At 39.0% G+C, this 19,768-nt stretch overlaps 3 protein-coding genes across 3 annotated transcripts; all 3 read right to left on the bottom strand.

Moving 5' to 3' along the window:
* Positions 1-472: 472 nt before the first annotated feature.
* Positions 473-1,181, bottom strand: SCP_0604040 (hypothetical protein; the record flags this gene model as incomplete). The annotated part of the gene is made up of 3 exons (XM_027759537.1): positions 473-672; positions 735-999; positions 1,056-1,181. 3 exons carry the CDS (start codon positions 1,179-1,181, stop codon positions 473-475), a joined length of 591 nt encoding a protein of 196 aa, XP_027615338.1.
* A 2,135-nt stretch (positions 1,182-3,316) lies between these two features.
* On the bottom strand, positions 3,317-4,337 carry SCP_0604030 (hypothetical protein; the record flags this gene model as incomplete). Its single annotated transcript, XM_027759536.1, has 6 exons — positions 3,317-3,383; positions 3,444-3,522; positions 3,578-3,767; positions 3,825-3,919; positions 4,042-4,255; positions 4,308-4,337. The coding sequence occupies 6 exons, from the start codon at positions 4,335-4,337 to the stop codon at positions 3,317-3,319; spliced, it is 675 nt and encodes a 224-aa protein (XP_027615337.1).
* A 169-nt stretch (positions 4,338-4,506) lies between these two features.
* On the bottom strand, positions 4,507-5,097 carry SCP_0604020 (hypothetical protein; the record flags this gene model as incomplete). Its single annotated transcript, XM_027759535.1, has 3 exons — positions 4,507-4,587; positions 4,629-4,997; positions 5,056-5,097. 3 exons carry the CDS (start codon positions 5,095-5,097, stop codon positions 4,507-4,509), a joined length of 492 nt encoding a protein of 163 aa, XP_027615336.1.
* Positions 5,098-19,768: the final 14,671 nt, after the last annotated feature.

Genomic DNA, 19,768 nt, shown 5'->3' with positions numbered 1-19,768 from the left:
ATAATAAATGTTGGAAAACTCTTAGTGCTCATATGATGTCACATTTTTGTCACACTTTCTTTGAGCATCCTTGACTTACAAATTTCTTGCCTTTTAGGGCCATTATAAAGTTTTGTCCCAAAGAAAAATGGTTAAAATGGTACTCAATGTAAATGTGACCAAAAAATGACAGTCACAAAACATCACATTTTCATTGAGTATCATTTTAACCATTTTTCTTCAGGAAAAAACCTTATAGTAGCCCTAAAAGGCAACAAAATTTGTAACTCAAGGGTATGCAATGAAATTGTGACAAAACTGTGACATTATATGGGCGCTAAGGTTTTTCTGACAATTATTTATCTCATTTTTGGTTAGATCTGAATGTGACAGATGTCACCGCTGAAGGGACGCATAGCGTGCTGAGGTGGGAATCATATCCGCGAAGCAGTCTTGTATTTTGGAGATACTACATGGTGCTACACAACAGACCTTAGTCCGACACCAATTGGAAGCTGGTTATCGGAGGAGGGAATGCTACAAGCCCGAAGGCTACTTCCAACTCCTCGACTATGATCTGCAACCGTCTCAACATGCCATCCGCTAACTCACGTCTACAGGTGATTCCGCGCATGACATCGTACAGTCCACGGGCTGCATCGTGCAACGTCTCAACCCGAAGGCGTAACGTTCCTGAGGGCAATAAAAGATAAGGAATGTGATTCCAGGAAAATAGGGATAGGACGATCATGCACCAATGTCAGGGAGACCATCCAGCGGGTGCCTCAAATCAAAGTCCTCGTGGACAGTGGGGTCATCATACAGAACACGGGCAGTCAAATCATAAGAAATGACAGCAGGAAGGTGGTCAGCAATCTGAGGTATCATCCGATGATCGACCTCTATAGTGCGAGCCATCGCAAGGTGTATTTCCACTTGGGAAAGGATGGGGATATCACGCGAAAGGGGTAGGATGATCCCCACGCTGGTCACCTCAGACTGAGCTTGGACCATGAAGACCTGAGGGACATGTGAGGGTCAGACAGCGAAGGAACATATGGTCGCAGGACTCTCACCAGCAGGACGTGCATCCGGACTGCCCATGCTTTCCACAGAATCGGGTCGAAGAGCTCGGTAAAGATCTCAATGCAAAGAAGAGCTTTCGCGAGGGTGTATTTGCGAAGGATGATGCTGACATCCATGAATGGGAGATTGAGTTCAGGATGGGAGATATGCCTCCGAGGCAGGCGGGTGCTTATTAGGCGCTTAGGCGGGCCTGGTGATGGACGACCCCTCAGACTGAGTAGGAGTGCGAGCGGACAGGATTGCGAGATATGGCGTGATGGGCAGTGATTCAGCAGAATGATTATTAAGCAGATGTGGGCAGTATCGGGAGGGCAGGAAAAGGTCAGGATTAGTTTAAGTATGATAGAAGGGGAAGAGGTCAAAAAGAACCTGATCATCCTGGAAGGTACACTTGTGAAAGCCTCATTCACACTCCCATCCCATCCAGTTTGTGCATCTTTGGGCATTCTTTGTGTTTGTGCATTTTCTGAGCAGTTTAGCATTTTTGCATTTCAGCGTTCTCCTTAGAGCAGTGCGATTTTACTCTGATGCGTTTCCAGCGATTATAGTGACTACAAAGATTTTCCTAGCTACACTTTTGGGCTACCCACCTCATACCTCTGGAATAGACTTTTCTCCTTTATTGCATGTCAGGTCCCACGTGGACTTGATTCTGCTCATACTCCACCTTTCCGGCTTGCGACGGAACTACAATCTTGTCAGCGGGGATGGGGGCATGAGTGGAGCAGGTTGAAGTAGCTCGCGCGATGTCGCAGGAGCTCGCACGATGGCGAGGGTGCTCACACAACGTTGAGCATAATCACGCTGTATTAAATCATGACAATACAATTATTATACAGTGGCTTAAAATTCGACTAGATGTGAAATGCCTCGATTCTCTCGCTTGGCACTGTGCTAGCCTGTGACCGCGTTTGATTGGGCTCGCTCAAGATCGCATATAGTCCAAATTCTTGCAGCTGGTCGCAGCTGGTCACAGCCATGACCTTATGCAACTTGCTGCGATCTCACAAGATGTGTTTTCCACTGGGGGTCACATTTTGCGCCGTATGAAACGTGACTTGAGTTGCACATGACACTTTTGGCTTGTTCCCACACTTTTAGCCAAACTTGCATGGTTTGTAGCTCACTCAATTCTACTCGGATTTTTAACCAGGATCTGATGGTGTCACTTTCAGAACATCAGAATCACTTTCTGCAGTGCTACAATCTATTTTCTCAGTTTTCTCTCACTTCTGCTTGTTTCTTCAAGGAAAAACAAAAGTGCACTGCCTGTAATACATAAGGCGCCCTATCCAGCATGTTTATGTGCATTATGGGGTGATTTCAGAATTTAACTGGCATTTTTACGATTTTTCTACACTTTAGACTGAGCATTCTAATTCAAAACTGAGGTATCTCAGCCAGTTTCTCTCAGATTTACTTGGTTTAAGAGAGTATTCTGCACTATTTTATGCATAGATTTCAATAATACTCAGGTATACATCTTGGAATTACTATGTGCTTCTCTCACTTCCCTAACTATAATGCATCAGCCTCCTGTGGCTGCTGTACCACTTTTATTGAGCTTTATTTGTGCAGGTCGCGTTGGTTTTCACTACAACTACTTTGAAACACCGACTCTAGTCACGATGTAGTTCATTAACACCAGGGAGTACAAAATTTGTAGTCTGACCCTAGCTAGACCTAACCCAGAGTGCTGAATTCAAAAATTCTGTCCATTTCACTGCCTCACTGCTTCTTGCTATAAAACCACCATCATCAACTTTGGCCTTTGCATCAAGCACACTCCAGTATATTGTCTCTTCTTTGGCTGATTGCCATTGCTATCTACATATGTCCAGCTTGCTATTTACAGCATGCATTGGTTGATACACCAGGTAATGTAGTATTGTCTAATGACTTGTCATCAGCACTTACTTCTGCAGATGGTTTTATACTATTTACTACCATCTGGGTACTGGCATCCACTATTGAAAGTGACGTGCTATGTAATGGCAGGGTACTAGTGTCCACCCTCGCAAAAAGAGACATGCTATGTAATGATATGGTACTGGCTAGTGCAGAGCAGGGGTTAACCCCCGGGTGTCCGAACATGTACCCATACCCATACCTGTGAGAGTATGACACTCACATTCAAGGGTACAGGTGTCTCATGAGTTTGCACGAGTTTTGTACCCTTGGCAGGTATACTCATGGGTCATGCTATTCGTAGGCAGTATATAACTATCTACTTGGGCATAATAATGCTGTTCTATCCCTCTGCAAGCCCTTCATCTTGCCCCTCACCCTCAGGACCAGACACAACAGCTAAGATATCACTATGATGTATGAGCCCAAGCCAACTCCACTCTGCAAGACATAAGAGAGCATGCACAGACTGCACCAATGGCCCGTTGTGAATGTGTGGCAGCAGAAGGTGGCCCATGCTGAAAAGCCACTTGACATCTACAGATGTCGCTGTCGAGGATGTAGTTAGTGTCAGAGAAGTAATGCTGTGAATAAAAAGACTCACCCGGAATTGTCAGATAGCTCATGGCCATCCATAAGAGGTGCAAAAACTCCGTGCAGTGCACGTACCACCAAGCAAGTGCATCGTGAACATGTTCAGTCTGCGTAGCTAGATAACGTGTTAGCTCACTGCGTTCATTTGGGGCCTGCGAGATGTTCTTATTGAGGAGGTTGTCGAACATGTTGGCTGAGGGCTGTTGCATATACCATTGTGAGTGAGACAGCAGACTAGTCTATGGCTATGCACTCACCTTGTGAGGAGCAGGGGCTGCCTCAGCACCATTAGTGTTCAAGGCTAGATGGGCAGCCACACGGTGTTCGTACTCATTGTGCACTAGCTTCTTGGCTGTTGTGATCCACTCGGGCTCTCATCCTGCTTGTCAGAAATATGTGAGATTGTGTGCGGGATGCAAGACTGTACATTACATTATTTGTTAGTATGAATGGGATATATAAAAGCTGACTTACCCATTGCGATCCAGTACACATTCGAGTGATTGGTCTTGTTGTAGTACCAGTTGAGTGTCTTCTTTGCAAGGCCGATTGCAGCGTAGATACAGGGCTTGTAGCAGCCTTCAAGGGATTTGTCAGTGAGATTCTCATTGATAATGTCCATGGCCGGTATGACCATGGGCAGGTTGGGAGTGTCACGAGAGAAGTACAGAGTAGCATCGTTGAAAATCTGGTGACGCGTGGCATGAGTAAGTGACAGGGACCATTGATGTGTCACTCACCCACAGAATGTCACGCAGCTGACCAGTCATCTTTCACTCCTCCTGGCTCATCTCATACCTGCACATTCCCATCGACTGATCCTCCATCAACATAATGATTGCTCTCTGGTATTCCAAAGCAAACTTAAGCATCCAGAATGTTGAGTTCCAGCGTGTGGCAACATCCCTCAGCATCATTTTCTCGGCAAGCTGCAAGCTCTCAAGCACTCTTCACCAAGCCGGTAGGAGCTTGGTGGAGGAGCAGACAATGGAGCTTGCAATTTTTCGCAGCTACTCCAGGCTGCATAGTAAGTTCTTTATTGATGGCAGAGAAATACTCACCTTCACGAGGATGAGCTTAACAGGCTGAATGCTCATGTCGAGCACCTTGCACTCCTCAGAAGTCAGTCCCAGGCATTCATCTTTCCATCCATTAATGTTATTGGGGGCATTCTCTTCATGTCCATCTTCCTCACCCATGTTCAAGCCCTTTGCCAGCTCGATCAGTGCACGTTCTGCATCATCAAGTGCATCCTTGGTCTTCCCTTTCGGTACATCAAATTGACAGAGAAAAGTCTTCGCCATGAGGTTCATGATGTGGTTGAAGCAGCGTGCATGATTGGCCTGGCCCTGGAATGACTCAATGAGCTTTGCCAGCTCGTCGATCATCAGGTTATTTGACATTGCATTGTCTGCAGTGACACCAAGCATCTGGCTCACCATTGGTGAGTCTCTTGCTGTCATAGATTCTTTGTTGCTGAAAACTCACCTTTATAGAAATATTGAACTCCTCGATTATATTCACGAACATGGTGGCAAGGTTCACGCCGCTGTGGGTATTCGCGACTTCGACCACGTCCAGTACCATCCGCAGTGGTACACCCTTGTGCTGTAAGTGCATGGTGAATGTGACAATAGCCTTATTATTGGGTGATGTCCATGCGTCTATAGCAAAATTCAACTCACCATCGTAATCCTGCTGGTAAGTCAGTTTTGTGATCAATGGGTGATACAACACTCACCTGCAACATTTTTTGCCACCCTTGCATGACAGCATGCAAACACCTTATGCACATTGCACATCACAGTTCAGCGCGATGGGATCCAGTACTCCAGGCGCCCTAGCATTGGAACCCACGGTCCTCAATGATTGCAAATGGCCGCAAGCTCTCTGCCATCCAGCGTATGATCTTCGCCCTCGGGCAAGTCTGTTAGCAACTTATATTATATTCAACGACATCACGCACCTTGATTCTGTGTGTGAATGCTGCCGATTCGAGTAGGTGACCTTTCCTTCACCCTTGTGCTTGAATGGCAACATGATAAAACCCGAACGTGCAAACTTCTCCACTGCAGGGCATGCATCATCAGCATTTGACATTTCATCTGCAGTGGCCAATGCCTCTTCTGTTACAACAGTATGCTGCATACCTGTCTTTTTTCTTTTTTTCATTATGCTGTACTATTACACGTTGACCCGAAACTTCGAGTCTCGACACTTCTCGACTTGATCCGGACCCTCCCTAAACCATGATGTCATAGTTTAGGACTTGTACTTACTCATCCTCCACCGCGGAGGTATTCGTTGACTCATCCCTCACTGCGAGGGTACTCATTTACTCAGCCATTACTGGCATGTCTTACTCAGCATGTACTACTAGTATATAAGACTGGGATCGTCAACTGGAACCCCAGTCTCAATCTGGTTACTTTACCTCTCAATACATGGGATTATCACTCAGTCCTTGTGTGACGATCTTGACCCTCAATTCTTGACTCACATTTACTTTGTCATCGAACGACTTAGTACTTGCTCAACGAACCTTAGATAAGTGGTACACCCCAGCGTAACATCTTCACTCCAGCAAGATTTGATATATTTTCTCATGTTACCTGTGGAGCCCTTATCACCTTTGTCGAGCCACTATGCAATCTTCATTCTGCATCTGCAGTTCACATGGTGGAAAATGTGTGCACACTTCCCTGATGGATCGCTCTCAATGGAGACCTTGGGCATAAAAAATATGTATGCCATGGACTTCCAGTCCTGGTGCAGATGCTCTGCAATCTCGGTAAGTGATGATACGAAACTGATCACACTTTTTAACTTACCTAGCTCTTCCTCCGGAGTCTCCAACTTCCTCTCAGCAGCCTTTGCCCTACTCGACTTGGTACTACTCGACTTTGCACTGCTTAGGCGAGTTCACACCCTTTGGATTCTCGACAACAACAACATCATCCGAGTCATCGCCTTCGCCCATCGCTATGTCATCTTCATCCAAAACATCTTCAATATGTGCACGATGATCGCGTGGCACATTTGATGGATTAGGCTCCTCTGGCACAATGTGTGCCTTCTTTGCCTTTGAACTCTTTTTGGATGATGTCGCACAATGTTTTGGCATTAGTATACTGTAGCTTAGGCTGTGCTAAAGTACTCTGAGGTACTCTAAGCTGCTCTGAGCTACTTTAGGAAAGTTCATACTTCCTAGAGTAACCTAGAGCAAAAGTGGTTTTTTTGATGAATACGAGAGCTGTCACTAGAATTACACAAACACATGCAGTCCTTCTAGTCGACTCTCTATAATATTTCACTCTCATTTCCTATGATTGTCTCGCCTGATCTGAGATTTCCTGAATGCATCTCTGATATTATTAATGTACACCTCCATTGGCAATTCTTCTGCAATACTCCCAGCAGCTGCCACACTATTCCTCAATCTTCCAAGTTTCCACCTATTCCTTGAAGCGTCACTGTAGCAGCAAATACATAAGCTACTACACACTCTCAGTAAGTGTTCACAGCCTCAGCAGCATGAGATCATTTCTATAACCAGAGAGTAAACCTCTATCACCACCTAGTCTGAATCATAGCATGCAGAGATGTGCAAACAGGTCAGAAGTGACAGAGACTTGGCCAACCCTATATCTCTATCCTATATTATATTCCTGGCCAATGCTCAGTTTCATGGAAATTTACACTATTTTACCTGAGTTATACAAACTTTTAGGTATATATTGGCTGATAGGTGTGCTCTCAAGTATAGATATTAGAAAAATAAATATATTGTCAGTACACTATCTGAATTAGCAATAAATATCAAAGATTATCTGAGTTTGAAAGATAATTCTTCAACTTGTCACCTGTCAGGATTGAACCCTTAATCTGAAAGATAAGGCACATGATCAAATAACACTAAATACTTTAGCCACTACACTATATCTGCTTATGAGCTTACACTCATATATAATATATATATAAGATTTTGCTAAAGGGACTTAGGCAAATTTTGCCTATCACAAGAGGGTAGCTAAGTTAAACACAATGCAAAGCATGCTTATAATAACATCTTCAGTACATACTTTACAATTCAACCATATTATGATCTCATCTTTCACAAAAAGACACAAGTGCAATTGACCTCACTTATAAACTTAGAGGGTCAAAAATAATATAATAGCTAAATAGCAGAAGCAAAATATGTTATAATGCAAACTATCATATAAAGTAAAGATTGAAATTTTATAACAGCCTTATAAATGCAACAGATTCTTTCTCAGAACATCTCATAGATACTGTAAATTCTATGAGTATTTCAAAGTGGTTTATAGTGCTGCTAAGATACTCTAAAAAAGTACATAAAATCTAGAGCAATAGTGTTTTTCTAAATGAATGATTTGTAAAATATGCAGAACTTAGTAAGATGCTCCTAAAAAAGCCCAATTTCTGAGGGTAGCTTAGGCTGTGCTAAAGTACTCTGAAATACTCTAATCTGCTTTAAGCTACTTTGGAAAAGTTCATACTTCCTAGAGTAATCTAGAGCAAAAGTGTTTTTTCTGATGCTGCCCAAGCTGACCTTGCTCTGTGAAAGAGCTGAAGGAATTGAATGTTGATTTTCTTCAAATTCTTTAAATTCAAAGGCCAGTAAGAAGTACTGAGTAAAAATAAGTGCTGCAGCAGATGTGGCTGCAAGGGTTAGCATAAGTAGCAGAAATGTGGCTCACCAATGTTGCTTTATAGTTTAACAGATTGAATGTCCTCTGGAATGCATGAAAGCTTTGTTTGAGTAATCAAGCATCAGTTTAACTTCCAGTTGTGCTAGGTACTTGTGAGGAGTAGGCCACTACTTTGTATGGCAGAAACGATTCCTGAGGTCCTGTGTTCTTGCCTTTCTCTCCTCATCTAATTGTTTCCACATACATTACTTATTTCGTATTACTCCTTAGTAGTTAATTACTTGTGAAGAGTGGTCCATTGTATTGCATAGCATCTTATAGTTTTATTCAGTATTTATTTAAAGATTTCATCATTCATATTCACTTAAAACAGTCACCACACTTTATAACAATAATATGTTATGTAATTACATAAGTCTTATATGTCTGCTATGTCGTCTACCAACTTTTTGCATATCAGTTGATAATCTACTATAATGTAGATAATAATTTATTTGTAGCTGCCCAATAATAGTCTAACATATTGCTAAGTATCTCAGAGTATGATTATTTGAAACATGGCTTTAAAATGATATTACTCTGTCCTTTTATCAAAACGATATAAGAATGTTACTAAAAATTGTTAGTACGCCTCTTCTACAAATTACCTTCAAAATTGCTTTGAAATGATACTATTATGTTGTTTTGCAAAAAGTCTACAAAAACATAACCAAAAAGTGACTAATATGCATTTTAAAAGACTCAGCTGAAGAATGGCTTTAAAATGATATTACTATGTCATTTTATAAAATTTATACAAAAACATAACTATAAAGTAATTAGCATGCATTCTAAAAGACTCAGCTGAAAAATGACTTCAAAATAATATTACTATATTGTTTTGCAAAAAGTATAGAAAAAGTGACTAGTATGCATTCTAAAAGACTGAGCTGAAAAATGGCTTCAAAATAATGCTACTATGTATATTATTTTATAAAATCTATATAAAAACATGACTAAAAAGTTATTAATATTCATTTTACAAGGATTACCTTAATAGCCTACTATGTCATGTACCTACTCCAAGGTAACTATTTGATAGAAGTTTCTTAGAACTTTAGATTCTACAGTCATGCCATAATTTTTCTGACTTTAAATAATATTTTCTGATTTTTTTCTAAGTGTTTACTTTAATAGGCACGTATGTGACAGCAAAAATGAGTAAGGTTTCACTTGACTTAAATCATTTTCATCCTACAAAAAAATGTCTGAAAGTGTTACCTATATAAGAGTCCACTATGTCATCTAATATCCATTTATAAGTGCCTTACAGTAGTCTGACATACTACCTATTATTTTTAATAGAGGCCTTACAATGTCGGATAATGTGATCTGGTAATGTCTAGTACACTCCTACAATATCTTACCACATAGTTTACTAACTTTTAGCAAGTTGCTCAGTACTCTAATGACCTTATAATAGCCTGGTATGCCACCTAGTATGTATTTGTAAGGCCTCATAATAGTTTGAAAGGCTACCTAGTATCAGTTTCCAGGAGTCTTACAACAATCTACAATGTTATCTACTAAATCCTAATATACCACCTAGAAACTATGAATAGTCTATTATATTCTCTACTGACTCCTAGTATGTCATATAATAAGATCTAGTAAGCATTCTACAATATTCGACTACACTGAGTAGTCTGAATTTATAAGAGCCTTACAGTAGTTTACAAATTCATCCACTTACTCTAATACATAAAAATCACTACAGAACATGACACTAGAAATGGTTACAAATGTGCCTATAAGAATCACTACAAAAAATGATGCTAGAAATTATTACAAATATGCTTATAAAAGTCAGTACAAAAAATGTTACCAACCTGCCTATATGAACCACTACAAGAAATTACACTAGAAACTGTTACAAATGTGCTTATAAGGATCACTACAAAAAATGGCATCAGAAACTGTTACAAATGTGCCTACAAGAATCACTACAAAAGTTGTTACCAACATGCCTATAAGAATCACTACAAAAAAGGATACCAGAAACTGTTACTAACATGCCTATATGAACCACTACAAAAAATGACCCTAGAAACTGTTACAAATATGCTTATAAGAATCACTACAAAAAATGACCTTAGAAACTGTTACAAATGTACCTACAAGAATCACTACAAAAGTTGTTACGAACATGCCTATATGAACCATTACAGAAAATGACACCAGAAACTGTTACAAATGTGTTTATAAGAACCACTACAAAAAATGATGGTAGAAACTGTTACAAATGTGCTTATAACAATCACTAAACAAAATGACACTAGAAACTGTTACAAATGTGCTTATAACAATCATTAAACAAAATGACACTAGAAACTGTTATAAATATGCCTACAGCAATGTATTAAAATGTATATAAGAAATTATATTCTCTACTAACTCCTAGTATGCCATCTAATAATACGCAGTAACTGTCCTACAATGTCCCAGTATACTAAGTTGTGTGAGTTGATAAGAGCCTTACAATAGTTTATAAAGTTGCCTACTGACTCTTAGTATACTGTCTAGTAATATCTAGCAATTAAATAATAGCCAATTATATTGCTCCTGATCTCTTTATTATCAAGTTTGTAATGAGCTTACAATAGTCTGAATACTGATGTCATTTTGTAAAAATATCCAGTAACCTATAATAGTGCCTAGTAATCTACTGAATGTCCTAGTATATGAGTTTATAAGGGTCTTACAGTAGTTAGATATGTCATCTAGTGTCAGTTAACAAGATGCTTACAAGGGTCTAGTATATCATCTAGTACCAGTTGATAAGGGCCTTACAATAGCCTACAAAGTAATGTATTGACTCATCTAGTAACATTCAGTAAGCCTCTTATAATGCCTTATTATACTGTCTATTAAATTTCAGTATACCCTCTAGTATCAGTCATCTGGTATGCATTTGTAAAGACATTATAATAGTTTAAAATGCCACCTAGTATGAGTTTGTAGAGACCTTACAATAGCTCAGACTTGCAAGACCTGTTACCATTGTTGTCATAACCTGTACTTATACCAAAAGTCCGAGCTTGTAGTGCTTTAAAGCTGCCCTACAACAGTTACTAATGAAGCTAATAACCTTGAAGCCAAGCTCTATAGTGGTCCCAGATATACCTGGTGAACGGCTCTTTAGAAGTGACTTTGAACAATTTGCTGCATTTAGTAATTCTTCAGCGCGAAAAAAGCGCTTGATTTTTTGGATCACATCGACGCTTTTTTCGTTGTCCGCTCAAACCTTAACTAATTTAGGCAAGTCTAACTGGTTCCCACACTTTCAGCCAAACTTGCAAGGCTTGTAGCTCACTCAATTCTACTCAGATTTTGATGAACCAAGCATGCATTCTGACTGGCTTTTTGAGCTCAATCTGATGGTATCATGTTCAGAACACCAAAATGACTTCCTGCAGTGCTACAATCCATTTTGGCTCAAAGCACTTGTTTTCACACATCTAGCCAAACTTGTCAGGCTTGTAGTTCTCTCAATTCTGCTCATATTTGGATAAACCCAGTAGCCATTCTGACCATATTTTTAAGCTGAATCTGATGGTGTTACTCTCAGAAAATCAGAATCACTTTCTGCAGTGCTACAATCTATTTTCTCTGTTTTCTCTCACTTCTCCTTGTTTCTCCAAGAAAAAAACAATGTGCACTGCCTGTTAAAAATAAGTCGCCCTATCTAGCATGTCCATGTGCATTTCAAAGTCATTCTCAAATTTTTCTGGCATTTATACAATTTTTCTGCACTTCACACTAAGCATTCTAACCCAAAACTGAGATATCTCAGCCAGATTTACTCAGATTTACTTGGTTTAAGAGAGCATCATGCTCCATTTCCTTCACATATTTCAATGGTACTACTTTGTATATGTTGTGATTAGTATGTGCTTCTATAATTTCACTGACTATGATGCATTGATCCTCTGCGGCTGCTGTGGCACTTCTATTGATCACTATTTGTGCAAGTCGCATTAGTTTTGACTACAATCACTTTGAAAGACCAACTGTATGCAATATGTAGTACAGTAACAACAGGCACTACAAAGTTTGTAGTTAAACCCTAGACCTAACCCAGGACTAGGTGCAGCTCATGCATACAAATTTGTATTGAAAAGTCGTTCTCATGCATAGGGGCACTTGAACATGTTCCTCAGAATTTGGTGGAAGGCTCATCCCAAGAACAATTTCTTAGTACCTCAGAAATCGTAACTAGTGATTTTTTGAAATTTATGTATCCAACTAAGTAACAACAGCCTCATGTGGAATATAACTGCAATAAAGTAATATTTCTTATCTTCCTTATTCTCCTTTCTCTTTCTTTTGCTGACACTTTTTTGGAGTTTGAAATTTTTTCCCACTTATGTTCCAGATTCTCTTCTGACTTCTTACCACCTCCAACATTTTGATTACAAAATTTCAGAGTATTCACAACATCTTATCTACTATTTTCTAGCATCTTTAACACTTACTACAGTCAATATTTCTGACTCATTTGTGAACTGTCAAACATGCTGTAAGGAGACCATATAAGATATTCTGCATTCATTTTACTGCTTTGACTATATAACTTTCTAGATATCCTTACCATGATTTTCAGCGTGACTTCACACTCAAAAGTGAGGCTTGCCTTATAGCACATAAGGAGAACTTTTATAGTAGATAATTCTTAGTGCTTTGGATTAATAGTGCTTTATCTATCACACATTTAATGCAGATATATAATCTGTCATCCATACAGAATAAAGCATGTCAATTTGACATACATTGTATTTTATAGCAAAGCCAAATACAGTTTTATCAACTGTTTCAGCCACTTCATCCATTACTTTTGCAGCTTCTTTAGCTATGTTTTTTGCATTATCAACTATTCATTCCACTCCACTGATCATTGCTAATAATTCATCTATTACTTCTTTTACTCCACTAATTGCTCCTTTAATTGCTTCATCCATTTCACCTCTTACTTCTACCACTCTGCATGCAGCTTCAGTTAGACTTCCTGCTATTATTGAGGATGTTGAGATGATAAATATTGCCCCTTTCGCATCACATTTAGGTTTTTGAAATTTCAGATTAACATCTGCTTTTACTAACTAATATTTTAAAAACTTCACATTATCTTGATCTGGTGGAATGCTACTTTGAGGCTCATGACTTCTTATAGTTAATCAATTTTGCATACCACACTTATTTCAAAATACTTCACTGTCTCAGCTGTAAGACAGCGTAGACTAAAGATAAAGTTCTAGGTCATGCCAAGTTGCATAACATTCCTGTTAAAGATGGACTGATGCAAGCAGTGCTGAAGCAGTACACTCTTGTTACAGCAGAAAATGTGCTTATGTCATCTCCATATAGTCTCCCAGTTGAAGGACTTGCAATTTATGATGTTTATGTTTGCAGCTACTGTTCATATGCTGGTATCACCTCACACACTCTTAGTAATCATTTTTATATAGCTCACATAGGGTATCATCAGTACCACAGTTACAGAATGTACTCAAACATGCTGTGTTCAAACTTTTTTTGATCTACAGCCAAGACATTATTTCATAAGCAACCCAGTCCTTTTAGGCATCTCTTTGGAAGATGCATACAGTGTCATTTTTAGGAAGGTATTTTCAGGCATTGAAGTTCCATTTCATATTCTTTATAAAAAGGAATGTCAGAGTGAAAGATTTATCTGGAGAAATATATGCAAATAAAGAAGGAGGTTACTGAGCTTGTCGCCTTAGCTTCAATGTTAGCAAAGACTGACAAGGTTCTTGATGGCCTTCATGGGCATGTGCTTGCTTATTTATGCGCAGGTCATCAATAGTCCAATGATGCTTCTTATCTTGTCTATCACATGCTGCATCAGTATCCAATGTAAGATTTTCTTATATATATACATTTAACTGTCAGTTAATATATTCTTTTATTAGTAACCAGCCTTCTGGAACAGTCTAAAAGGCATCTCACAATGATGAAACACTTTGCAAGTATGCCAGTCCTATAACATACTTTATTGCATACATCCTTCAAACACTAAATACATATATGCATGGCTATCAATTGACAGACGTGTAACATGTTTCAATATAAAACTCGCATAACTAATGCAATACTCTAGATATCGAGCTTGGCAAGCGGAGCGATCCAAGGCCAAGGTCAACAAAAAGGCGATAAAAGCCAAGGCCAAAGCTGCTAAGGCTGCGCGTGCCAGAGCTCGTCTTTATGGCGAAGATTATGAGTTGGACTTCACATGCGCTAGAGACCAGAAAGAAGTCGATGCTGAGGGATTCAGTGGGAAGGGAACATCGTGAGTCTAGAATTGACGAGGAAATTTCTTTGTACTTGCTAGCACACTTGCTCAACCCCTCCACTCATGCACGTTTATGCATTATGCTTAAGTATTCACCACTGCTTGCTTACACTATTACTCTGTCTGTTTTTAGTCACTGAAGTGCTTGGTCATTTTTGCTGACTAATTTCTGACACTTAAAGGGACAATAACAAGGTAGGTTTCTATTGTCTTATTATTTTTATTATCCCCCACTCTCTTTTGTTTTATTCAAAGTCATTTCCTATTATTATGACTCCTATTATCACATTTTCTATTGTTATTTCTATTGAAGGTGCTTTTCTATTATTTAGATTTTCCCACCTTCTTTAGTATATAAACTCTGGCCCACTTGGACTTCCAGAGGAAACCTGTTGTCCTAAAGGTATAGGACATTCATCTCACCCCAGTAGTCACTAGTTGGTATATACTCAAGTCCTTACTTATCTGAATACAGTGTTATTCAGACATAGCATTTCAGGCATTAAGCAAGTTATAACTCGGTCATCTGTCAGTTGGTCATCTGTTCACTCAGTCACTTATTACTCGGTCATACTCTCTGTCTTATCACAAGACAGTATTTCCCTCTTACTCACACACACTCTCTCACACTTAATTACTACCAGGTAACCAAGCGATTAACTACATCGAATACACTGAGGAATATTTCCCGACTTTATTCAAGTCTGGTGACCTCAGGAGGATTTTGTTTTGAGTTGTGTTTTATCTAAGACACTATTCTCGTCTGTCACAATTTTCACTGTCTACCGAGCAACACCAAATTGCATCATCACTATGGCTGAAGTTGAAGACTCAAGCTAATGATCTTGGCCTTCTTCTTCACAGCTTCCTTTATTCATTGATTGGTCCTCCCACATCTGATACCTAGTTGAACAAGTGGCTGTGTCCATTAATGTGCTAGCTCGCAGTGTCTTTCCTTCATTCAGATAGTCATTTCATCACAGCTAATCACTATACACCAGTTTTCACTAAATGAGAGTATTTGTTGAGAAATATGCATTTATACAAGGCTGCTCACCACTACGAAGTATATTTGACTGGACTTCAAGGGTACATATTCAGGTTTTACCCTTTCAGGTTATCAGGTTTTCAATTATCTTTTAGTGCCATACAATTTCAGTGTACGAACTATTTTACAGAGGGTAGCATCTGTCCTTGGAACTCAGTGCACAAGCATCAGCACTAAGCCTCTGCTTTGATCAAATAACAAGCTGTACAGACACAAATCATGTAGTCTAAAGACATGATGATTATAAACTGTTGAGGTCACATTTTAGAAATGACATGTTTACGATCTGGTCTCAATGCTATTGATGCCAGTATTACAAAATGTATTAGCTGACTCATCAATAATACACCTCTCACTCTGAATATGCCTAAGGACTTAACAGAAGATATGACCAATGATACAGTAGATATGTCTTGGCTGAAGATGGGAAAATTTACAAATAAATCTCTTTCTCTGCTCGAATCTCTTTTGGCCAATCTAAACTATAACATCAGTAAAGTCGATTGTCATAGTAAATTTCAATAGGATTGTGTGAGCCTTTGTACTCTTTGCTGTGACCTTGGTGCTTTATCCTGTGATTCAACTGTTTCTGCCTTTATGATGCCCAGATCCTTCATACGTGGAACGAAGTTTGCTAATGGGCTTCTAAGCAATGCTCAAATTATATGGAACATGTTTGAGGACTTTGGCACATAGTTCATATATAATCATCTCAAAACCTCTGGTCTCACAGAGTCTCTTTCTTGAGTTCCCAATTTGTGTCTAAAAAAGTTAGGTAACCATTTAGACTGGTATTTTGTCTTTGCACATCCATTGAAAGTTCTTATTTCACAGATCCTCAATGGACCACAGAGTCCTGCCTTACATGAGGAATTCTTATGGATGCAAGATAGAAAACATATGGACTCAAAGAATTTCTCACATCTCCTGAAGCATTATATGGAGAAGTGCATGGGCTATCTCATTTCCATTCATTGTTAGTGACACATTTCTATTGCAATCAGATGAGAATTTATTCCTGCTGAGATTTGTGGCAATTATATGGAAGACTTGCTTTTAGCTCATAAGACTAATGAAGCCAGATGTACATATACTGGGAAATATGATTAGCTTCCTTTTCTTATCACAGATGCCATGCTTGATAGTCGAAAAATGTGTGAAAATTGGCATGATATTCTTGGCCAGGGTATAAAGATTCTCCATCTTTAGCACTCAGCTTATATAACTATTGTCATCTTTTTATAGGTTTCTTGCCAAGTAATCCAATAAAAGGCAACAGTTTTCCAGGATTAGACACCATATAGCTGACTAATATTGTCTCTGCTGCTGTGAATACAAGCATGCAAGCTATAAAAATAGAGCTTGCACAGATAATATGCTGATATGCTATCTGAGCCTCCTGGCCTCTGAAAATGCATTTTCTAGCAATTTCTCAGACCTCCCCACTCAATACCTTAGTCTCTAAGTAACAGACTTTTGCTACTTCACGTGACTTCTCGCAAACTCTCTCAAGCAGTCGACATTCTATTGTTACTTACACAACATCCTTGCATCTCTCGCTCCATCGCATCATATTTACCCATTGCCCTTTAGTCTTGACAGACTATTTCTCTTTATCATATAATGCTCCCTGACCTATTCCTTTCCAATTCTGTACTCTCCCCACATTGCACCCCCTGTCTGGACATCGTGCTGATTTCCTAGATGTTGCGCCAATCTACTGGTTTCTTTTGATGGTCGTGCCCATCAGGAAAAACACCTAGAGCATACTAAAGCATTTAAAGCACTCAAAACACTCAGAGCACTCAGAGTACTCTTAAAGAAAGATCTTTTAGGCAAATTTTCTCAGGCATTCCCAGAGTGCTCTCAGAGTGCACCTAAGATACTCCTAGAAAGCTCTCAGAATGTACTTTGCTACTTTATCAAAGACGACCGCCGCAGTCAAACTGCCAATTAGTCAACTCTCCCTCTATTTATAAAATATAAGGTAAACCTTGACCCAACCATTTATATATTATAATTCATATATCAGGTAGTTTAGCAATTTTAACTGCTGCTATATTTTTATTCCTTCTCTTAGATTATCCTTAGATTATTTTAGATTATTCTTAAGGAACTCTTAAGTATAGACATTAGAAAAATAAATATACTGCCATTATACTAGATTAGCAGTAAGAACCAAGGATTATCTGAGTTTAAAGGGTAATTTTTTACCTTGTCACCAGCCAGGATTAAATCCTCAACCTTAAAGATAAGTCACATAATCAAATAACACTGGACACTTTAGCCACTACACTACATGTACTTAAAAGTTTACACTCATATATATATGAGATTTTGCTGAAGAGACTTGGGCAAATTATGCCTATTACAAGAGGGTAGCTCAGTTAAACACAATGCAAAGCATGCTTATACTATGCTTACCTTCAAGATTAAGAGTTCAATCCTGGCTGGTGATAAGTTGAAGAATTACCTTTTAAACTCAGATGATCCTTGCTACCCACTGCTAATCTAGGCAGTGTAATGGCAATTTATCTAGTTTTCTAATATCTATACTTGAGAGTTCCTTAAGGATGATCTAAAAGAATATAAGGACAACCTAAGAGAATTCTAAATGCTTTCTAGAAGTATTCTAGTTACACTCTGAGAGCACTCTGAGAATGCCTGAGAAAATTTGCCTAAAAGACCTTTCTTTGAGAGCACTCTGAGTGCTCTGAGTGCTTTAAGTGCTTTAAGTACTTTGGGATGCTCTTAAAGTAACCTATCATCAAAGGTGTTTTTTCTAATGTAATTACATCTTCAGTACATACTTTACAATTCAACTACATTATGATCTCATCTTTCACAAAAAGACACAAGTGCAAATAGCCTCACATATAAACTCAAAGAGTCAAAAATAATATAATAGCTAAATAGCAAAAGCAAAATATGTTATGATGCAAACTATCATATAAAGTAAAGATTGAAATTTTCTAACAGCCTTATAAATGCAACAGATTCTTTCTCAGAACATCTCATAGATACTGTAAATTCTATGAGTATTTCAAAGTGATTCATAGTGCTGCTAAGATACTCTGAGAAAGTCTAAATTTTCTAGAATTGCCCAAACTGCTTTCAGATACTCTAAGATGCACTGAGACACTCTAAAAAGTTACATAGAATCTAGAGCAATAGTGTTTTTTCAAATGAATAATCTGTGAGATGTGCAGAACTCAGTAAGATGCTCTAGAAAAAGCCCAAATTCTGAGGGTAGCTTAGACTATGCTAGAGTACTCCAAGATACTCTGAGCTGCTCTGAGCTACTTTAGGAAAGTTCATACTTCCTAGAGTAACCTAGAGCAAAAGTAGTTTTCCTGATAGAGGTAGAAAACCCTGATGTTTGCACTCTCGTGTGCATGACTGGTGATACAGTTAGCTTTGTGGAGAGATTAAGTGATCAAGCTTACCTATTTTTGTGCAGCATCCTGAAGAAGAGGCATTATGTTACTCGATGCATGATGCTGGGTGGCTGCATTCTTCTTGGTGAAAGTTTGAACAATAAGACTCACAATTGTTTGCAAAGTGGGTGCAGAACCACCCTTCTTATGATCACTGCTGTCCGCTGGCTCATCGGGCCCTATAATAGGGAACAACTGAGACTGTTCATTGTCTAGAGGCTGATTTGTAAGCATTGGGCCTTCAATCTGCAAAGCCAGGCCCTAAGCTGTCTGATCCAAGCCGGGCTTTATGAGACGGCCTTAATTAGAAGGCTACCGTGTTTATGAAAACTGAGCTGTAGGCTGCTAGCATATATGATAGTACCTATTTGTACCCTCCAGGCAGTTAGATTGTAAGCACAATATTGTAGACAGCTGAAGGTATGTGAGGTAGTTGATGCAAATATATTCTTGAGAGTTGTAGGGTGTCTTGGGGTGAGATGATGCCCAAAAGAGAATGAATTAAGTCTGTATAGTCAGTATCCTACATATACTGTTCAGAAAGTCTTAGGCTGTAGTCTAGCTGCAGTTGACGTGCAGATGATCATGAGGTCCTAGCTCAGGAGCTCAACTCATTGTATCCGAAGTTTAATACATTAGAAATTTAGAATGATTTCTCAGATGACTTAGACAGTTAAGGCTACCTCCCAGA

Source organism: Sparassis crispa (assembly GCF_003851025.1).
Source record: "Sparassis crispa DNA, contig_000005F, whole genome shotgun sequence".
Lineage (NCBI taxonomy): Eukaryota > Fungi > Basidiomycota > Agaricomycetes > Polyporales > Sparassidaceae > Sparassis > Sparassis crispa.
Note: the sequence above shows the minus strand (reverse complement) of the source record. Positions and strands in the feature narration are given on the sequence as shown.